Source organism: Eurosta solidaginis, chromosome 4 (assembly GCF_040869045.1).
Source record: "Eurosta solidaginis isolate ZX-2024a chromosome 4, ASM4086904v1, whole genome shotgun sequence".
Taxonomy (NCBI): Eukaryota; Metazoa; Arthropoda; class Insecta; order Diptera; family Tephritidae; genus Eurosta; species Eurosta solidaginis.
Genome location: NC_090322.1, coordinates 225,714,578 through 225,737,990, shown reverse-complemented (window position 1 = coordinate 225,737,990; position 23,413 = coordinate 225,714,578). Strand labels below are relative to the sequence as shown.

General features: G+C 36.7%; 1 protein-coding gene across 1 annotated transcript in view; it reads left to right on the top strand.

The window, feature by feature from the left end:
* LOC137251032 (mucin-2) overlaps positions 1–21,336 on the top strand; it is a 126,608-nt gene extending 105,272 nt beyond the window's left edge. The window contains exons 2-4 of the mRNA XM_067784894.1: positions 12,227–15,293; positions 17,841–17,950; positions 18,198–21,336. Of these exons, the coding sequence (XP_067640995.1) occupies positions 12,227–15,293; positions 17,841–17,950; positions 18,198–18,332 (3,312 nt within the window). The 3' untranslated portion in view covers positions 18,333–21,336. The remainder of the gene's footprint in view (positions 1–12,226; positions 15,294–17,840; positions 17,951–18,197) is intronic.
* Positions 21,337–23,413: the final 2,077 nt, after the last annotated feature.

Sequence of the window (23,413 nt, the reverse complement as noted above, 5' to 3'; positions counted from 1 at the left end):
AAAAAAAAGTTTTTACCACAATTCCGAAGCTGTAACTCCTAATGAAACTAAAAATTGAAATAAATATCAATCGGTGCTGAGTGAAGTTGTTTTGCCAAATTGTGAGAATTAAGTTTAATTGCTCTTGAGTAGTTATTGTGATGATAAGCGTTTTACGAAATGTTTTAAGGAATTGATATATTGAAACTTTTAAGCTTTTTGAACTTTTAAAAATTAAAATTTTATTCTTTAAATACGAAAATAAAAAAAAAAACATCAGTGTATATACAATTTTTTACATGTATGGCGACTTTCACTTCAATATAAAAAAATTTTGAGCAGCACTGGGTTATTTCGATATGTTTTATATGAGACAAATTCACTTCACAAAAAACAAAAAATTCATTTTTGTATTTTTGTAATTTCTCCCTCCAAGCCATGATACAAAAAATGGAGGTAATTCCATTTAGTGTGACGTCAGCCACTTGACTTTTACGGGGACAATGACAATTTCACCAAAAACAAGCTATCGGATTGAAAAATGTTAGAATTTTTCTAATTCTGATGGATTTCATATTAACGAATACGACTAAATTACTTTGATAGTTATTTTATATAAAAAAGAAAAAAAGAGCCCCATGCCTTGGAAATATCAGCATAGAAAAGAAGGTTTTTAATAAGCTTTTCGAGCTCCCGAAAATTGTTTCGGTGGAAGAAACATGGACCGAAGAATGCAAAGAAAAGGAATATAGCCTTCTTAATTGTCCGTGCGTTTGCTCAGAACATTTTGACAAAACATACACGTTTGTCAATTGCTTGCTCAAAGGAGCTCCTTATAAACCGACTCCGCAATTTCTTGATAAATGGGCTACAAGTCCACATTTCTTATTTTTTTATTTATTGTATAATTCAAGCGATGCGCTCTAGGAGGAAATTGTTACAACTATTTTTTTGGGAGAACATTACCCTGTAGCTCTGCTGGTTAGCCACTAGTTGTGAGAGTGTTTCTGCCCGTTGTACCAGGGATCACCTTTGGGACAGTCCCACCTATATATATTCTGTGCCCTTTTAGCATTGACATAAATGTGCAGACTTTGGCGGTACACTTTTTCTCAACATGCCTTGAGAAATATACACTTTAGGGGCATGATAATAGGGCCATGCTAGAACAACAGAATTTTTCGTGTTTTTTTTTTCTGTCTAGGGGTCAAGCTGCCATAAACAAATGGGTCATTAACCAATGTATGAGTCATTATCCAATATTTTTCAATAAAATTGCATGTTCTACTGTATTCTCAATCGAGATGTATGCACATAAATCGTGCTAAAGTATATTATTATTATCTCAGATGATCATTTCGTTTTCATCCTAAAGGAAATTTCCATCTAGAAAAACCACAATTTCGCCTTAAACAGTAATGGTATGGCAACGCTTCTGGCAAAATAACACACATTATAAGACTTCAAAAATCCCCAAATACGTCAAAAAAATTTGAGTGGAACTACCTTCTTTTTTGTATCATGCTCCAAGCAGATATTTAGGCGATCAACTACTGTAACGTTTTGAATAAAAACGTTTTTGTGATGCCTCGCTCAAACAAAGACTTCTTTGTAAATATTAAAAAATTTCAGCTAAACTCTTCTCTGTGTTATATTATCCCGCAAGAGCACATTTTCGCATTGTTATTTATGGCGCACGAGCCCCACATTTTATTGAATCAATTGACTCCACTGCTACTCATCCTGTTAACTCATCTATGGCAAGATATTGGCGAAAAGTTTATACTCTCTGCCTGACATTTGCCATCCTTGGTTTCTGTTCGCTTCCTCCGAAAGATTTTTTCACATATACATATATGTATTAATCTTCTTGCCAATTTCAGCTTTTCAATAAATCCTATTGAATTAGTTACTTTCTCGATACAAGTACCAAGTACTCATGAAGGTACGTATATGTGTATACATGCAGGTGCAGGTCCAGAAAAGTAATGTTTTTAAATTAACTAGAGCTTACCCTGGAGTTTAAGTTAAACAGAGACAACTTGACTAGAAAAAAATAATTTCGGTGGCAAATGATACCTGCTAGTTAGTCTTCTATTGGCGGCCTATTATGGATACTGATTTTTATCGTCGAGCTATCGGTTCGTTATCAGCTTGTTTTCGCCGATTCATCTACTTCTTATTGCTTTCTTATCGGATTGTTATCGACGGTTTACAGAAGTTTCATCTATTTTGTATTGAAGTTTTATCGATATCTTTTATAGCAATTCGATTGGTCGATTTTAACAAATTGTTAACACGCCGATAAGAAATCGAAAATACTAGTTAAAAAATCAATACTTTTTCGATAAAAACCTATAAATTTTAATACCAAATCGATAATAATAGAAATCGCTTTGAAAACAAATGAATAAATTTTCAATTACAAATCGATAATATGCCGATAACAAATTGACAACTATTCGTTAAAAATCGATAATATGCTGGTAACGGTTTGGTAATACATTAATAACAACCCCATAACAAATCGATAAAATTTTGATAAGAAATATATAAATTTTCTTTGAAATACCGATGACTACGATATATTTTAATTAGTAAATATAAACGACTATAAGGCGTTTCAATTTTAATTCTATATTAATTATTTAATTATTTAGTAAATTGATAGTATTTTGATAAAAAATCGATAACTTTTCGATAGCTATAGATAATTTTTCGATTACTTTTTAATATCACATTGATAAACCCATTGATAAAAAAGTGATAGAATTTTTATAACAATAACCTTTGTTATGGATAACAAAAATATAGCACTTCGATAACAAAACGATAGCTTTTTCACTCGATACTCGATAACACACGTATAACAGACCTTTATAGTAACTACACTTGTGTTTACATTATCTACTTCCCTATACAGCACACCTATCCCCCACTACGCTTATATTCTGTAGGGCTTCATATAAAAAACCACTTACCACCACGCTTTTGCTTACGCTTAAATTCTGGGATTCCCCCATACCGTGGACAAAGATATTTTCACACCAAACTATATTAAATGCTAGGCCCCCATACTGAAAATGGCAAGTTCAAAACCACGGCATCAATCTTATAGAGATTCTGCTATGAAAAGATCTCATCAAAAACGACATAAATATCGATATCGATGTTAGGGCCAGTGATGGCACATCAATTTTCGGCAAATGCCTATTATACAAGAAACAAGTAAGGAAGGTTAAGTTCGGGTGTAACCGAAGATTACATACTCAGTTGAGAGCTATGGTGACAACATAAGGGAAAATAACCATGCAGGAAAATGAACCGAGGGAAACCCTGGACTGTGTATCAAATGAAAGGCGTTAAAGAGTATTTTATGAGGGAGTGGGCCATAGTTCTATAGGTGGATGCCATTTAGGGATATAGCCATAAAGGTGGATCAGGGTTGACTCTAGAATGCGTTTGTACGATATGGGTTTCAAATGAAAGGTGTTAATGAGTATTTTAAAAGGGAGTAATCCTTAGTTCCATAGGTGGACGCCATTTCGAGATATCGCCACAAAGGTGGACCAGGGGTGACCCTAGAATTTGTTTGTACAATATGGGTATCAAAAAAAAGGTGTTAATGAGCATTTTAAAAGGGAGTAATCCTTAGTTCCATAGGTGCACGTCGTTTCGAGATATCGCCATAAGGTGACCAGGGGTGACCCTAGAATTTTTTGTACAATATGGGCATTAAACGAAAGGCGTTAATGAGTATTTTAAAAGGGAGTGGGCCTTAGTTCTATAGGTGGACGCCGTTTCGAAATATCGCCCTAAAGGTGGACCAGGGGTGACTCTAGAATATGTTTGTACGATATGGGTATCAAATTAAAGGTATTAATAAGGGTTTTAAAAGGGAGTGGTGGTTGTTGTATAGGTGGTCGCCTTTTCGAGATATCGCCATAAAGGTGGACCAGGGGTGACTCTAGAATGAGTTTGTACGATATGGGTATCAAATTAAAGGTATTAATGAGAGTTTTAAAAGGGAGTGGTGTGAAGGCGTTTTCCAGATATAGACCAAAATGTGGACCAGGGTGACCCAGAACATCATCTGTTGGATACAGCTAATTTATTTATATATGTAATACCTGCCAAGATTTTAAGGGTTTTTTATTTCGCCCTGTAGAACTTTTTCATTTTCTTCTACTTAATATGGTAGGTGTCACAACCATTTTATAAAGTTTTTTCTAAAGTTATATTTCGCGTCAATAAAACAATCCAATTACCTTACCATGTTTCATGCTTTTTTTCGTATTTGGTATAGAATTATGGGATTTTTTCATTTTTCGTAATTTTCGATATCGAAAAAGTGGGCGTGGTCATAGTCGGATTTCGTTCATTTTTCATACCAAGATAAAGTGAGTTCAAGTAAGCACGTGAACTAAGTTCATTAAAGATATGTCGATTTTTGCCCAAGTTATCGTGTTAACGGCCATGCGGAAGGACAGACGGACGCCTGTGTATAAAAACTGGGCGTGGCATCAACCGATTTCGCCCATTTTCACAGAAAACAGTTAATGTCATAAAATCTATGCCCCTACCAAATTTCAAAAGGATTGGTTAATTTTTGTTCGACTCATGGCGTTAAAAGTATCCTAGACAAATTAAATGAAAAAGGGCGGAGCCACGCCCATTTTGAAATTTTCTTTTATTTTTGTATTTTGTTGCACCATATCATTACTAGAGTTGAATGTTGACATAATTTACTTATATACTGTAAAGATATTAAATTTTTTGTTAAAATTTTACTTAAAAAAAATTTTTTTTTTAAAAGTGGGCGTGGTCCTTCTCCGATTTTGCTAATTTTTATTAGGCGTACATATAGTAATAGAAGTAACGTTCCTGCCAAATTTCATCAAGATATCTTCAACGACTGCCAAATTACAGCTTGCAAAACTTTTAAATTACCTTCTTTTAAAAGTGGGCGGTGCCACGCCCATTGTCCAAAAGTTTACTAATTTTCTATTCTGCGTCATAAGTTCAACTCATCTACCAAGTTTCGTCGCTTTAGCTGTCTTTTGTAATGAATTATCGCACTTTTTCGGTTTTTCGAAATTTTCGATATCGAAAAAGTGGGCTTGGTTATAGTCCGATATCGTTCATTTTAAATAGCGATCTGAGATGTGTACTCAGGAACCTGCATACCAAATTTCATCAAGATACCTCAAAATTTACTCAAGTTATCGTGTTAGCGGACGGACGGACGGACGGACGGACGGACATGGCTCAATCAAATTTTTTTTCGATCCTGATTATTTTGATATATGGAAATCTATATCTATCTCGATTCCTTTATATATGTACAACCAACCGTTATCCAATCAAACTTAATATACTCTGTGAGCTCTGCTCAACTGAGTATAAAAATTGCAAAAAAGTAATAGAAACTCCAACTTAAGACATGACGCACTAAATCTGCTACTGCATTAGTAAAAGTTCGAGCACTGATAACAATCAAATTCCAATAAAGTCTGCGTAAAATTGTGGATCCTCTTAGTTTTTGATAAAAAACAAAAAAAAAAAAAACACATTACCTACAGATTGAAAGAGAAGCTTATTATTCAAAGTCATTAAAGAGTAGCATACACGCCGGGTGTCCATCAATAAAGCAATTCATATAAATTTCAATGCTTTCTACTATTTGTAATCAAAATATTTGTCAAAATCACATGTAATTCGAAACTCACTTTAATAGTTCAATACACTTTGAAGGTGAACTAACAATTTGTGTCTTGTAAATTTTTTGCTCTGCCATTTTTTGGAAAGAGTTAATGAACTTAAAGTATTAAGAAGTAAGGAAGGCTAAGTTCGGGTGTAACCGAACATTACATACTCAGTTGAGAGCTGTGGAGACAAAGTAAGGGAAATCACCATGTTGTAAAAGGAACCTAGGGTAACCCTGGAATGTGTTTGTATGACATGTGTATCAAATGGAAGGTATTAAAGAGTATTTTAAGAGGAAGTGGGCCATAGATCTATAGATGGACGCCATTTAGGGATATCGCCATAGAGGTGGACCAGGCCTGACTAGAGAATTTGTTTGTACGATATGGGTATCAAATGAAATGTGTTAATGATAATTTTAAAAGGGAGTGGGCCTAAGTTCTATAGGTGGACGCGTTTGTACAATATGGATGTCAAACGAAAAGTGTAATGAGTATTTTAAAAGGGTGTGGGCCTTAGTTCTATAGGTGGACGTCTTTTCGAGATATCGCTATAAAGGTGGACCAGGGGTGACTCTAGAATTTGTTTGTACGATATGGGTATAAAATGAAAGGTGTTAATGAGTATTTTAAAAAGGCGTGGGCCTTAGTTCTATAGGTGGACGCCTTTTCGAGATATCGCCATAAAGGTGGACCAGGGGTGACACTAGAATTTGTTTGTACGATATGGGTATCAAATGAAAGGTGTTAATGAGTATTTTAAAAGGGTGTGGGCCTTAGTTCTATAGGTGGACGCCTTTTCGAGATATCGCCATAAAGGTGGACCAGGGGTGACTCTAGAATTTGTTTGTACGATATGGGTATCAAATGAAAGGTGTTAATGAGTATTTTAAAAGGGCGTGGGCCTTAGTTCTATAGGTGGACGCCTTTTCGAGATATCGACATAAAGGTGGACCAGGGGTGACTCTAGAATTTGTTTATACGATATGGGTATCAAATGAAAGGTGTTAATGAGTATTTTAAAAGGGAGTGGGCCTTAGTACTATAGGAGGATGCCTTTTCGAGATATCGCCATAAAGGTGGGCCAAGGGTGACTCTAGAATTTTTTTGTACGATATGGGTATCAAATGAAAGGTGTTAATGAGTATAAGTAAAAAGGCGTGGTCCTTGGTTCTATAGGTGGACGCCTTTTCGAGATATCGACATGAAGGTGGACCAGGGGTGACTCTAGAATTTGTTTGTACGATATGGGTATCAAATGAAAGGTGTTAATGAGTATTTTAAAAAGGGGTGGGCCTTAGTTCTATAGGTGGACGCCTTTTCGAGATATCGCCATAAAGGTGGACCAGGGGTGACTCTAGAATTTGTTTGTACGATATGGGTATAAAATGAAAGGTGTTAATGAGTATTTTAAAAAGGCGTGGGCCTTAGTTCTATAGGTGGACGCCTTTTCGAGATATCGCCATAAAGGTGGACCAGGGGTGACTCTGGAATTTGTTTGTACGATATGGGTATAAAATGAAAGGTGTTAATGAGTATTTTAAAAAGGCGTGGGCCTTAGTTCTATAGGTGGACGCCTTTTCGAGATATCGCCATAAAGGTGGACCAGGGGTGACTCTAGAATTTGTTTGTACGATATGGGTATCAAATGAAAGGTGTTAATGAGTATTTTAAAAGGGCGTGGGCCTTAGTTCTATAGGTGGACGCCTTTTCGAGATATCGCCATAAAGGTGGACTAGGGGTGACTCTAGAATATGTTTGTACGATATGGGTATAAAATGAAAGGTGTTAATGAGTATTTTAAAAAGGCGTGGGCCTTAGTTCTATAGGTGGACGCCTTTTCGAGATATCGCCATAAAGGTGGACCAGGGGTGACTCTAGAATTTGTTTGTACGATATGGGTATCAAATGAAAGGTGTTAATGAGTATTTTAAAAGGGCGTGGGCCTTAGTTCTATAGGTGGACGCCTTTTCGAGATATCGCCATAAAGGTGGACCAGGGGTGACTCTAGAATTTGTTTGTACGATATGGGTATAAAATGAAAGGTGTTAATGAGTATTTTAAAAAGGCGTGGGCCTTAGTTCTATAGGTGGACGCCTTTTCGAGATATCGCCATAAAGGTGGACCAGGGGTGACTCTAGAATTTGTTTGTACGATATGGGTATCAAATGAAAGGTGTTAATGAGTATTTTAAAAAGGCGTGGGCCTTAGTTCTATAGGTGGACGCCTTTTCGAGATATCGCCATAAAGGTGGACCAGGGGTGACTCTAGAATTTGTTTGTACGATATGGGTATAAAATGAAAGGTGTTAATGAGTATTTTAAAAAGGCGTGGGCCTTAGTTCTATAGGTGGACGCCTTTTCGAGATATCGCCATAAAGGTGGACCAGGGGTGACTCTAGAATTTGTTTGTACGATATGGGTATCAAATGAAAGGTGTTAATGAGTATTTTAAAAGGGCGTGGGCCTTAGTTCTATAGGTGGACGCCTTTTCGAGATATCGCCATAAAGGTGGACCAGGGGTGACTCTAGAATTTTTTTGTACGATATGGGTATCAAATGAAAGGTGTTAATGAGTATTTTAAAAAGGCGTGGGCCTTAGTTCTATAGGTGGACGCCTTTTCGAGATATCGCCATAAAGGTGGACCAGGGGTGACTCTAGAATTTGTTTGTACGATATGGGTATCAAATGAAAGGTGTTAATGAGTATTTTAAAAGGGTGTGGGCCTTAGTTCTATAGGTGGACGCCTTTTCGAGATATCGACATAAAGGTGGACCAGGGGTGACTCTAGAATTTGTTTATACGATATGGGTATCAAATGAAAGGTGTTAATGAGTATTTTAAAAGGGAGTGGGCCTTAGTACTATAGGTGGATGCCTTTTCGAGATATCGCCATAAAGGTGGGCCAGGGGTGACTCTAGAATTTTTTTGTACGATATGGGTATCAAATGAAAGGTGTTAATGAGTATTTTAAAAAGGCGTGGGCTTTAGTTCTATAGGTGGACGCCTTTTCGAGATGTCGACATGAAGGTGGACCAGGGGTGACTCTAGAATTTGTTTGTACGATATGGGTATCAAATGAAAGGTGTTAATGAGTATTTTTAAAAGGAGTGGGCCTTAGTTCTATATGTGGACGCCTTTTCGAGATATCGCCATAAACGTGGACCAGGGGTGACTGTAGAATGTGTTTGTACGATATGGGTATCAAATTAAAGGTATTAATGAGGGTTTTAAAAGGAAGTGGCCCTTAGTTGTATATGTGAAGGCGTTTTCGAGATATCTACCAAAATGTGGACCAGCGTGATCCAGAACATCATCTGTCGGGTACCTCTAATTTATTTATATATGTAATACCACGTACAGTATTCCTTCCAAGATTCCAAGGCTTTTGATTTCGCCCTGCAAAACTTTTTCATTTTCTTCTACTTAATATGGTAGGTGTCACACCCATTTTACCAAGTTTTTTTCTAAAGTTATATTTTGCGTCAATAGACCAATACAATTACCATGTTTCATTCCTTTTTTCTTATTTGGTATATAATTATGGCATTTTTTCATTTTTCGTAATTTTCGATATCGAAAAAGTGGTCGTGGTCATAGTCGGATTTCGGCCATTTTTTACACCAATACAAAGTGAGTTCAGATAAGTACGTGAACTGAGTTTAGTAAAGATATATAGATTTTTGCTCAAGTTATCGTGTTAACGGCCGAGCGGAAGGACAGACGGAAGACTGTGTATAAAAACGGGGCGTGGCTTCAACCGATTTCCCCCTTTTTCACAGAAAACAGTTATCGTCCTAGGAGCTAAGCCTCTACCACAAGGATTGGTTAGTTTTTGTTCGACTTATGGCATTAAAAGTATCCTAGACAAATTAAATGAAAAAGGGCGGAGCCACGTCCATTTTGAAATTTTCTTTTATTTTTGTATTTTGTTGCACCATATCATTACTGGAGTTGAATGTTGGCATAATTTACTTATATACTGTAAAGATATTAACTTTTCTTTTAAAATTTGAATTAAAAAAATTTTTTAAAAAGTGGGCGTGGTCGTTCTCCGATTTTGCTAATTTGTATTAAGCAGACATAAAGTAATAAGAGTAACGTTCCTGCCAAATTTCATCATGATATCTTCAACGGCTGCCAATTACAGCTTGCAAAACTTCTAAATTACCTTCATTTAAAAGTGGGCGGTGCCACGCCCATTGTCCAAAATTTTACTACTTTTCTATTCTGCGTCATAAGCTCAACTCACCTACCAAGTTTCATCGCTTAATGCGTATTTGGTAATGAATTATCGCACTTTTTCGATTTTTCCGAAATTTTCGATATCGAAAAAGTGGGCGTGGTTATTGTCCGATATCGTTCATTTTAAATAGCGATCTGAGATGAGTGCCCAGGAACCCTCATACCAAATTATATCAAGATACCTCAAAATTTACTCAAGTTATCGTGTTAACGGACAGACGGACGGACGGACGGACATGGCTCAATCGAATTTTTTGTCGATACTGATGGTTTTGATATATGGAAGTCTATATCTATCTCGATTCCTTTATACCTGTATAACCAACCGTTATGCAATCAAAGTTAATATACTCTGTGAGCTCTGCTCAACTGAGTATAATGACACTATAACACTTGCTGTGATATGGTGGTATCGCGCTCCACCTAATCTAATTTAGAAGAAAGTTTTTGCAATTTGAAAAAGGATTTTCTAAGCAGGGTTTAAGCATTAAAAGATCGACCAAGCTATATAGCTGTCCCCGATCGAACAAAACGAGCCCAATCGGGTAACTATCTCCCAGTATTTAAAAAAGCTCAAGGAAAGCTTGGCGTCGAAAAGCTGCAATCACAACCGCCTGCAAATGGCTTCGCAGCCCGACTCTCCCACATACTCACTGAGAGCATAAGTCAGAAGTATCGTATATCTACAAGACTTCGTATTGCAATCAAGAAAAATATTACAAGGTGGGGATTCTCTATTGTGGAGTGAACGAAGAAGTAAAACATCCATTCAGAAATGAAAAATAGAGCCAGTGAGACGGGAGTGCAAAGAATTTGAGTTACTCGCCAACAGCAATAGACCCATGTAGAAGGTTTCAACTTCGAGGCGTACAAAAAAGAGTCAGCAGTCTTGTAATCTATATACACAGAGTGCTTGGATTATGAAAGGAACCATTCACTGCAAAATTAATTGATACAGCGATAAGCATGATTAATGTTCTTTCAACAGACTACGATGAAGTACGAGTAATAAAAGCTTGAAGTCCACCGTGGACTGAATGATTGTATCTAAGTCCTTTCATAAGAAAGAAACATTGATGCAGCCAAAGTCAAGTCAAGTGGCTCTTAGAGTTTTTAGCTTTAGGGAAGGTGGATGGGTGTCATAAGACCAACAGCCATAAAGGTAATTGACCTTAAGACCACTTCAAATGTCCACAAAATGAATTAAAGTTATGATTACATGAAATGGTCACAGCGTCAAATTTAAAATGGCTACAGAGTCAACTACATTGGCACGATGCCATCTTGATTTTCCGAAATGGCTAGATAGCTTTAAGTCTTTTTTAGCAAGTGGTCATAAGGTCAATTATTTTGTTTCGCATCTCCGCGACTTAAAATGTTAAGAATGGTTGAATTATAATACCCTTCATTGTTTATCAACATTTTTTTATTAAAAATATATGCAGCGCTTTTTTCCTACACTTTGGTGCCCTTATAGTGAAAAATCGGCTAAAAAACTATTCCAATGAGATCCTCTCTGAGGAAAAAAGAACGTTTTCAACTCGAAGTTTAGAGAAAATTTGGAATAGAAAATCGAAAAAATCCTGCTATTATTAAAGTGAGAAAATTGGATTAAACGTTGGGCTTTTGAGGATTCCTTTGATATAAGTAGAAGATATTTAAATAAACATCCACCCGACCCCACACTAGTTTTGTGCTGACCTTACTTAAATTGTTCTATATGTCTATGGTCTCTTTCCCTAAATGACCAATAGTCAATTGACTTTACGACTTTTTCAAGTGGTCATAAGGCCAGTTGATTTTATTGACATATTTCAGTGAATTAAATATAAACACAGCAGCTCCACTGTCTAATCCTTGCCCGGGCTCAGAAAGTAATCCTTCATGAGGCGCTAGCTCCGTTGGAACGATTAAGGGGAAATTATCGGAATATCCATAGTTGATATAATAGAGTGCTACGAAGATCCGACTTCAACTATTTCCAAGACTGCCTTACCTCTTTCTCCCAACTCAGTCGAGTTGTACCCCTTCATCTTCTGCCGAATACGGTTCTCGTTTGAAGTATGTACAAATACCTCCACTAAGTTGGGAGATGTAGGTGGAGGAAGACTTGACCGACCTTGGTGCTCTTAATTGGCGTCAGTTATCTCGAAATAGGTAGCCGGCGTGACCTGTTACGAACCGTCCAAAATCACATTAACGTTAAAAAGAAATTTTAATATAGTTTTATCTATCCATAAACTTTTAATATTTTCGCACAAAATCTCACCTTAAATATTTTTGCTCTCTATTTCCAGACACGCAAGATTCGATTAGTACACAATGTACGCCTGCTTAGCCTTCTTGCCGTTAGCATATTAACGCTGTTCCCGCTATCACATTCTACACAACCAAGACATAGGTTTCCTGCGGACTATCTGGTACCTCCTCCCTTACCCACGCCACAGCATCTAAAGCATCACAGCGCTCCCACCAACAACCCAGGAATAGCATCTGTGCATCAAATACCAGCCGCATCCGCACCTGTGCCGAGTCATATTGCCAACAAAAATGTTGCCGAACCGCCCGGCTTTATGGCACGTATTGCGCGTTGGTTTGGTTATGGTGCAATCGAGCAAAATCAACTCGCTAACGGATTTTCTTCTGATAGCAAACAAGCATACAATTATCCGCAGCCATTAGGGGCGGACGGAAAGCCATGTAATCTTTGCAATAAATATCCATGGGTTCCTATGTTTCCACAGGTACTGCAGCAGCAGCGTCAGCATCATAAATCAGTTGCAAGTACGAATCATCAATACGCTCAAGCTGGTTCACAGCAGCACTTTGAAGCGCAAGCTTCGCAAAAATATCCGCAAAAGCAAGCATTACCTTTTGGAGCTGGAGCCAAACAGCAGCTGCCGGTAAAGCAACGTGCAGTACAATTTCACTTTCCTACACTTTATAAACCACCACCACCACCTGTAGACTACAACTTGTCCCCATTGAAAGCTACAGCATCACCACGATTCATACCGGTACCCTTGCCTATTCCGAGCCTAAGCTTAAACGCTTTACCTCCCGTCTATAAAGCACAGCAATTCAGGGTGCCCTATTTGACACCAGCAGCGGCACCTTCAACAACAACGACTTCCACTGAATCAGTGCCGAGTGGCGAACTACAGTTGCCATCTACAGAGCCAGCACATTTCATTGAAAATATTGGCGCACCCTCGGAATTACAAGCGGATCGTGTGCGACCGGAACAGTCTTACTCAGCAAAGGCACCAAACAGCGATTCAAGTTTTGAGATTGTAAAAAGTCATCAAATTACGGATTTTGTCTCATCCGTTGAATATCCGATAACCTATGAGCAATCACCCTCGATAGATTTAGGTCATCAGCCCACGCCTATAAACGAAGCTGTGGCAAATGAAAGTGTAGCCACGGCATTATATCAACATGAGACATTGAGTCCCGAACTGCACAAGCTCTTGCCTGCCTCACAACTCCTAACCGAGCTGGGAAGTTTTGCGGCACCACAGCAGCAGTCGCATGGGACCACACAATCGCAACAGGCAACACAATCGTACCAGCTACAGCAGGGTCAGTATTATCAAGGCACGCAATTCAATTCCCAGCAGAACGCACAATCTTACCAGCAGACTCATACTACTTTTCATCCAACATTTCCTCAGCAAATTCAACCTCTGTACCCCCAGAGTTTACAGGAGCATCAGTCACTTTCTCAATTCGCTCAGACTTTCGAGACATCAACAACACGCTACACAACCCCATATGTGCCTCAAACTAAGTACCCACAACATAACTATGATGTGCAGAGAACAACGTATGAATCGCACAGCGAAGACAACTTTCCATCTGCATCCTCACATAATCTTACTAGAGTGCAACATCTGTCACAAAACCCGAACAACACACCTTGGTTACCGCTTGGTCATGCCTTTCCGCATACAACCACAGAGATAGCGATCGAGTACGAGACATCCACTCAATTGCCACAGCTAAGTGAGACGAACTTTGTCACTGAAAATTTGCAAGAGACTACCCAAACACCATTTATACATTCACCACAAACGCCAGAACAAAAACAATCCCTGCATGACACGCGCGAAACTCCAAAACGTTTACTAGATTCGCCTATACGCTATGCACCGGGTTCACTAAATCAACCAAGACCCTTCACACGCGATCCAAGTGAGCTGAATTTACGAATACGGCCAGCACCCTATGTAACACCCGAACATCCTCACAATCATAAGCACAACAATTTTGAAGGGATAGGCAGCTCAAGTACACCGCTTTTAGTGACGCCAAATCCACCCTTGTCACCCTATAATAAAGGTGCGGCAGCTGCGCCCACCCCTACATCCACTTATAGTGCCATTGATGCCAGTGGACAATATGCTGGCATGTCTCCGCCTACACCTCCAACGCCACCACCAGCGCAACACAAAGATGTACATCAAATTATAATTCCTTATACGACAAGAAATAAGCCACGCCCATTTGAACCTACACGCACTGTAGAAGCGGCCTTTAAAAAATGGACAGCGCAACATAACAGCAACGACATACACGAACAACAAGAATCGAAAGTTGTAAGCGCCAAATTATCTACGGTAGCACCACCTGCTGACTCGGCGCGACGCACCACGAAGTACATCACACGAATACTCGCCACAAATCTACGTGACCTGCTGCGACGCGAGCATGATAAACGTCAAAATAAGACGACAACTTCGAGTTTTGATCTCTTGAAATGGCAGCGGAATATTGATAATTGGACAGAGCAGGAATACTCGTCACTTTCACATCGTCCTAGTACGCCAACGATACGTGGTCGCTCTAAACATATACCCACTGAGTATCTCACAACAACAACGCCATCACCACGTCATCCAAAAACGACAATACGTCTATTTGAACCTTCTTCAGAGTTGCCTGCATCTGTTAATGATTTGCAAGCTCTACTCTTAGAACGCGGTTCACAAAATGTTGTATTGAATCAAGTGGATGATGTGGCGGATAAGCATTTGTTGGATACATTAGAGAGTAAAACGGTGACTGTGTCATCTTTACCTTCAAGACGCACCTCGACCACACAACATCAGCTAAATAGCAACGGACATGCGGCGCCGACTTTTATGCATCTCGGTTCGGAAATTGAGCAGCCAGAGCCAGAAGAACTTTGGCGTAAAGCAAAAGTCTCAATTTCACCGCAAACGCAAGAAAAAGTTTATGTGGTAACGCCGCAGCCACGTTTCTTTCCACAGCGGGCGTTTAGTACGACGACTAGCACAGAAGCGCCAGCAAGTTTTGGAAAATCACCAAGGTTTTTGGTGAGACCTACTCATGGAAATGGTAAGTAAATTGTTGGTAGTAGATTACGTAATTTCAGTAGCATTTTTTACGCAAAGATCAGAGTACGTTCCAGAATTGTATTCTCGCAACGCAACTTTCCACCGATGATCACTGTTTTCAGGAATGGAATAGCTCAATAATTGTCTTGTGTGGAGCGATGTCTACCATTTCACTCTTCTTATTTTTCGTTCTGTAGCACTGCTTCGTCCTATCCAATAGGGGCGATAATAACTATATTCCAAGGAATCTTGGAGTTGTAATAGAATTGAACCGAAAAACGGATAGGTTTTTGAACTCTTATATGATACCTTTGGGCTGCACTATGCTCATTTATAACTGGTCTGATTCTAGTATATACTGATTGTTGTCCTTAGGACGAATTCTTCTGAGGCGGAGATAAATACTGGATATACCCCAAAATCTTTGTACAGCTTGTTTATTTGGAAGATGTAATGTTGTCCCTCGTAGGCGGAGATATTCGAAGTTCTTTTCAATCCTGTGTCTTATGTAGTTTTTCAGCTTTACTGATCTATTAGGATCAAGTGCAAATAAAATGTTATTTATTCCACCATTTAGCCCAACGTTTCGATAATTATCCTTATCTTCTTCAGGGGCGGTCTATATTTGTTTATAACAAAATACAAAAGACAAAAACAACATTAGAAATAAAATTACACGATCTAAATTACATAGTTTCAAACAAAGTTTTGCACAATTATAAATTTGAATTTTACGTGAAATATTACTTCACAAACAATTATTTATATTCAATCACATTGGTATTTAAAAAACGATTTTATTACTTTACAAAAAAATTAATTAAATGCTACCATCACTATATGGTAAACTTGTCAAACTAAAACTAATTATCTAGGCAAATTAGGCATAATAAGTAAGTCGCGGCTATGTCTTGTGTATCTTCTTTCTTGTTCATTTCTTGTTCATTGTCAGTGTGTACCTTGTTCTTTCTCTCGTCTCTTTGTCTATTATTTTTGTTGTTGTGAAATCTACTGTGTGTTTGTTGTTTACCGCGTGTTGTGATAACGCCGTGCTGTGTTTTTCTTTGTTGATATCGGCTTGGTGCTCTGCAAGTCGTGTGTTTAGCGCCCTCTTCCTAGTGCCAATATATATTTTGTTGCAATGTTCAGTTTCATTTCCTTTGCACTCTATTTGGTATACTACGTTACTTTGTTGTTGTATGTCGATCGGGCTTTTTGTTTTTGTAAAGAATGTGTCTATATATTTTCATTCTGACGCAGTTCAAGAATTTAATATCAATGTACAACCCGCTCTTCTAGGTAGCTGCTTCGTCGTTATCGGGATCCGTCCCTCATTTAGACTTAGACGTTCATGTTTCTTTAGTATCGCTAGCCTGCCCCTCTTGCGACTCAGTCCTTTTCGAATCTTAAAATTTTGTTGATGCCTATCAGTCAATATGTTGCTCTTTATTTCACTTGAGGCTTCCTTATCGCCGGACCAAAAGGAAAACCGAGTGTTTTTGTCAGCAAACTGCAGTCGGTTGAGTGAGAAGGCTCCCTTACTCTCTCTGCTTTGTACCCTTCCACACCCCTCGTCTTTGCTTCGGCTCGCTTCAGCTTTTTGAGGTTCCGCTAACTTCGCTATCCCAGTCGGACTAATCGTGTATAGGTAGCGCTCTCTCCTATGGCTCGGTATCCTAGTTTCCTTATAATCTTCTTTGTATCATACCACTTTTTACTGGTGCTGAGCTGTACTCAGTTCATAAAAGTAACGATTCTTAGTACTTAAATGGAATCAATACATGAAATTTACTCAGTACTTGAATAGTCATCAATATCCTAAAATTAATTAAAGGTTAAACATTTTGCAGCATGAAAAGAGCACTTGCCAAACTGCTGCTAGAAAGGTCTGCAATTTTGACACAAATTCATTCCCAACTTCACGATTTCCGGCCATTATTTTGTACCCGGTACCTTAAATTGTATCCGATTCTTTAAATTTTCAATACCTGAGTACTCGAATCTTAAAAGACTGTACTTAGAACTAATTTTAATTACAACTCTTACCGAAAGTAGTTCTATGAATTTAGCTAAAGATTTTGCAAATAGAAAAGGCATTATTCGATATCAAGTTGTAATATAGCTCGTTTTTTGTGAAACCGAACACCTTATTTGACTTAACACCTCTATCGAGAACCTTTTATTTTACACTATTGTATCTGAATCCTTCTTCATAGATGTCAGCTGGAAAAGTGGACCTTGCTAAACAGGTGGCAACGTTCCCACTACTCTTTTGAAAGGTATCAACCAATTTTGTATCAAATCTGCTAATCTGCCTTTTTCACCAAATTCAGTTAGTTCTTTTATCTATAAACTATAGAGATTTTCGTTGTCTCCATGCTACCTAAAGCATCGGCTATCAATTAAGTGTAAAGCAAAAGTGTAAACAAAAGTCAGCTGTTTTGTTGGTTTTCGTGTATTCACAATAGATTCTCGTGATTTATTCTATAAAATATTTACTGTTATCGCTGACAATTTTAATTTTTCTCAATAATATCTTAACTTTCAGGTACCAATTTATCAGCATCCAACCAATACAATCCAGAACTTTTCGGTCTTATGGGTCTCTCATCGTATGTGCCCGCAAAGCCAGTGGAGATAATCGATGGCAACTCAAAAGTAAATCGGGTTAAAATTAAATAGATATAAGAAATCCCAAAAATAGCACCTCAAAAAGTATGACGAATACTCATCTTTACGTGTTTTCTCTTCTTCTTTCTACTTTTTCCTCAACCCACTACTCTATTAACAATAACACCTACAAAACAATAATTACATTTCATACAACATCACTTAAAAAATCATCCATCACAATTCAACATCAACAACAAAATACACTTCACCTCACATACAAACGAACAATTAGGTCTTCAATATTGGGACAACAACGCCAGCGAATAATGAAGATGAGACCACCAGCAGACCATTGGAATATGATGAACATTTAATGATGGTCAAGAAACGACGTTTGCGTTCAACAATGCAGCCATCACCAAGATAAATGATTTTACGAGGATGTGATGTTGGTTATTGTGCTTACTTTTATATTTTCACATGCGAAAAAGATTAAAGGACACTTGAAGATGGCAAAGCACCGCAGCCAGTTTCTATCCAAACCAAATTTGACAACGGATGGTGGAAAATCGTTCCAATAAAAATCAGTGGAATCCATCATCTAGGCAAATGTGGGACTATAATTTCATTTTCTTTCCAAGAGGGCTTAAGTACAGGCGCCATCCTGATTTAAATATACAGTGTTGTGCAAAACAAAAGCAACAATTCAACGCAAATATGTAATATTTTTACATATTTTGAAAAAAACCATCGCTTTAAATTGTTCAGCGTGAAAAATACAGCCCATTATATACCTGCATTGAATTTGTTGATTTTGTTTTACACAATACTGTATATGGGCAAGCGCATTTACGCCAGCAACACTGCTCAAAAATTACTAATTTTGTAATATATATTTTCCGAAAGAAATTCTTTTGTGTATAGCTTCGTGACTATAAATAAGTATTTGTTATAGTTTAAGAATATGCCGTAAGTTGTTAAAAGTTACTATATAATTAGTAAAATTAATTATAATTAATATTGACTTTATTAGTGTAAGTTTGAAAATGGCATTTAAGTTTTGAATTTATTTTGTGTTTTTTTTTTTTTTCTGTTTCGGTCCTAAACTTTAATCAATATTACCAAAACATAAAATTATGCATGAAATATTCTGAAATATATAGGAAGTTTTTCTCTAAAGCTTCGAAGTTGTTTCTGCTCGCTTAGAAACAATTTTAATTGAATAGCAAAAACAAAATAAACAACTCGCTTAATTTGTTTTTGTTTTCAAATGGAAATTTTGGTCTAAGCGAGCAGGAAACATTTTGAAGCTTTATAACAAAATGCCCAACTTTTTAATTCAGTTAAGCTGAATCTTAAAACGGATTCCTATATTATATATATTTTTTGTAAACCGTAAACCTTTATTACGGAACATTTATTTAATTCAATTCCACTTAATATGAAATTTTCTCAATTTGGAAAGCTTATGCTTGGTTTTCACTAAGTCAAAGTTGACCACAGACTTGACCATATCATGAAAACGGCTTTTCATACAACGTCAAATACATTTGCCGTCAGTTTTAACTACAAAGGGCAATAAAACTGACCAATAACTGAAAATGACAGTTGCCCAATGGCATAAAAAATTTGATGTCAAAATCTTGTTTCTGAAAACCAAGCATTAGTTTAGAACAGTTCAAATCATCTTACTAAGCTTGCTGCTTATATTTTAAAAGTTCAAAATCGGTCAAGCTTTATATATTAGAAATCATACAGAAAATGGTGCCCCCAATAAATTCAGAAACACATTTTTTCAGAAAACATTCGTCAGAACCATTTTTTCAGAAATACAAAATTCAGATTTCAAAATTCAGAACTGAAGTCTCAGAAGTCAAATTTCAGAAGTCAAATTTTAGAAGTAAAATTTCAGAAGTCAAATTTCAGAAGTCAAAATTCAGAAAGTAATCAGACGACAGAAAAAACATAAAATTTCTCTCGTTTATTTATTTGGAAGGTATTTTCTCATATAAAGAAAAAGTAGCACAATCTAAAATTTTAAATTGTGTGCAATGGTGCGCATGTAAATCGTTTTCGCGTTTATCTTTTTCAAGTGAATTTACAGGGATTCAAGCGGTTGATAAGAGCAATACACAGCTTCATAGCTCCAAAGCTTCTGCAGCCCAATTGTCAATCTTATCTACGTGAGGGGAATCCTGTTACAAATAATAATGTATCATACACATCTTTAGCAGGCGAGGTCCTGGCGCAAAATTTAATGTTTTTTTGCTCTCTGATTACCTTCTGAATTTTGACTTTTGAATTTCGACTTCTGAGACTTCAGTTCTGAATTTTGGCCTCTGAATTTTGTCTTTCTGAAAAAAGGGTTCTGACGAATGTTTTCTGAAAAAATGTGTCTCTGAATTTTTGTTTTCTGAATTTATGGGGGGAACCACAGAAAATATATTATGGCAACCTTGGTTGAAATTTCCAAGGTACAATGAAAATCATTCGACTTAATTGGATGATTTTCATTGCATTGAAAGTACTACCACGCTTTTTTTTAGAGATCTACCACTGAATTGATTTTGAAAATGTCTTAACTGGATTTTACGCAATAACTAAGTTGTATGTCATACGTACATATAGCAAATAAATAAAAAAGCACTCGAAAAACGTTCCGTAATGAGTTATGTCTAGACGACTGGAGTCATATTTTCAACTGAAGGCGAAAATCGGAGTCTGTAAGACTTTTTGGGAATTAATTAAGGTAGCACTTTATGATTCCGGAACCCCTTATATCAGGAGCCAATCTTATCAGGGACCTAAACTGTTATTCCTTTTATAATAAAAAACCTTTAGAAAAATTATTTCCGGGCTTTGAATTTTTAAGTCCAAAGAAATGATTAAATATGGATTTTATTTTTGAAGAACAGAATTTTCATTCTGTTTTTTCAGCCATATAAGTATTGAGCGGTTCATAAAATTGAAACGAATTTTTATATATCGATAACAACTTACGATAAAGACTTAAGAAATGTTCAAGATGCATTACTTTAGGTGCCGAATTTCATAGCAAAGAGGTATAACAACTTAAGTTAGAAATATTTCTTTCAATAAATCATTGAAAAAATTATTGAGAACCAGAAAAAGCAAGAAGTAAGCCTTGCACAATGCACATTTCTAAGGTCCACTTAGGGTATTGTCGCTGGTGACCACAGATAAACAGACCCCTTCTTTTTTCAATATCAAGCAGTATACAAAATTTCAACGCAATATCTGCATTGGGCTAAACTTTATGGCGAAAAAATAGGTGCAAGTGTACTATGGAAAAGTATAATTAAATTACCATGAGTTGGTTATAGCTTTTATAGATGACAAATTTTTTAAATATATTAGATGGACTCATGAAAGCTTATAAACTTATAAGGTGTAAAATTATATCCATTTATGAACGCACCTAGTAATATTCTTGATAAACTTGATTGTTTATCAGCTGTATTATTGCCAAACAAATTTTTTTTGATTGTTATACAAATTAAAAAATGCCAAGATTAAGTGAAAAATAAAACTAAAACGTCTTTACTAAGATATACTTGTAAATGACTTGCTGATGATGGAGATTTCTGATGAAAATGCCTGCTATAATGTCTGCAAGGTTGCATTCCTTTGAGTTTACCACGTTTACATAATGAAATGTGCGCGTAAATTTATACAAATTGTGTAAATGATTTTTCATACAAAATTTGACAGCTCGTTTATGCACTAGATAAATTTATACGTTTACACACTTTATAAGGCATTTATAAGGTTACATGAGTCCCCCTATTATGTTATTTATGAGCTTAGTGAAAAATTCGTTTCATGTGGATAAGTCATTCCTTAGTTATGCGGCCGTACTTTTATTCTCTCCTTAAAAAATTCAAGCCCGTATTTAACTTTTATTTTTGGACTTTTAAAATTAAAGCCCAGATTTTGCTTTTATTTGTAGATTTTCTTGAAAAAAGTCCGAAGCATAAAAAGATGCATGACTTTTCATGAAAATGCTATAGCGATCCTCGAGATCCAATAAACTTTCACCTATGACAAGCTTTTGTACCGTATTTGACTAAAAAAAATATATATTAAAATGGACCCCTGTATTTTATCCGTTGGTAAATTTTTCGAAGAGTCCCTAGGAGGGTGAGCACACCTCAGCGATGATTTCTAGATGAGTTGTTTTAGAATTTTTCAAAACTTGTTTAATACGTTTTTGAACTCTAAACAGATAAGTACAAGGTTTAGATTTATACTGCTTTGAACTAAGATTTCAATGAGAAAAAATTTTGAAACTTCAATAACATGAAATACATTCTATACGATTTTAGAGCATGTTGAGTTAGAATAAATTTCAACGTTTAATTCCCCTTTAATAGCTTTACAATCTAGTATTAAGTGAATGATTGACTAGTTGATAATATAAAATACGAAGAAAATAAAGCTGTAAAAAAAATTGAAATAAAAGTAAAAAAATACTTTTATGTGTAGAAAAAGTTCGATTAAAAACTTTTAAAAATGAACTTTTCCTTCTTTTTTTTTTAAACTAAGTACCCATAATCGAATGAGCCCGCATTCCGGAATTGTTGTATTTGTAATCGAATTTGAAAAAAAAGTTTGATGACGTAGCGCTTTTGAAATTTTTCGATTTATTACATTTCTCTCATGTTTCGCTACCAGTGTTTGGAGTATTTAAAATTGTTACCTGAGTCAATGACTACGCCGGAGTAAAAATTAAATTTTCGGAGTATATTTTTTCTTCCTTTTTGAAAGCGGGCGAACAACTAACATCCAATTGATTTGGTGGCTTGGCAAACATTTCGATTGTTTCTTTGCATTGAAAAGTTTCTGAGCAAAAAAGTTATCTGCCTTATCAGATGCACATGGAGTCGGCCTGAAACGTGTAGGATGACCAATTAATGCTCCGATTAACACACCACATTCTATCTCCCAGGATATTTTTCGCGAAAAAATATTATTGCACATGGAGTCGGCCTGAAACGTGTAGGATGACCAATTAATGCTCCGATTAACACACCACATTCTATCTCCCAGGATATTTTTCGCGAAAAAATATTATTATTATTATTTTCGGTTTATCATACATACTCATGTATGCTCCTTTAATGACAGAAGGTTTCAAGACCGAGGCAGATTCCTGTAGGAACGATAATGGCGACCTGGTAGCTGACGTACAGAGTGTGGAGGAAGACGAAACCGATACCCCACGGCATCCAACTATGGCGAAGTTAGAGTGACAATATCACGGCTAAAAAAACACAAGGTGCCAAGTAATGACGGGATACCCGCCGGGATGTTCAAACTTGGAGGCGAAGAGTTGGTATGAGATAAAGAAGCAAATATATGTGGGTATTGTAGCAAACTTGGACAAGACGAACTACTTGCTTTCATCGTGGCCTTTGTAGCCATGTCACTGTTGACGGATATAAATTCTAGACTGAGGGATTTCGTTCATTTGGGAAGCAGCATTAA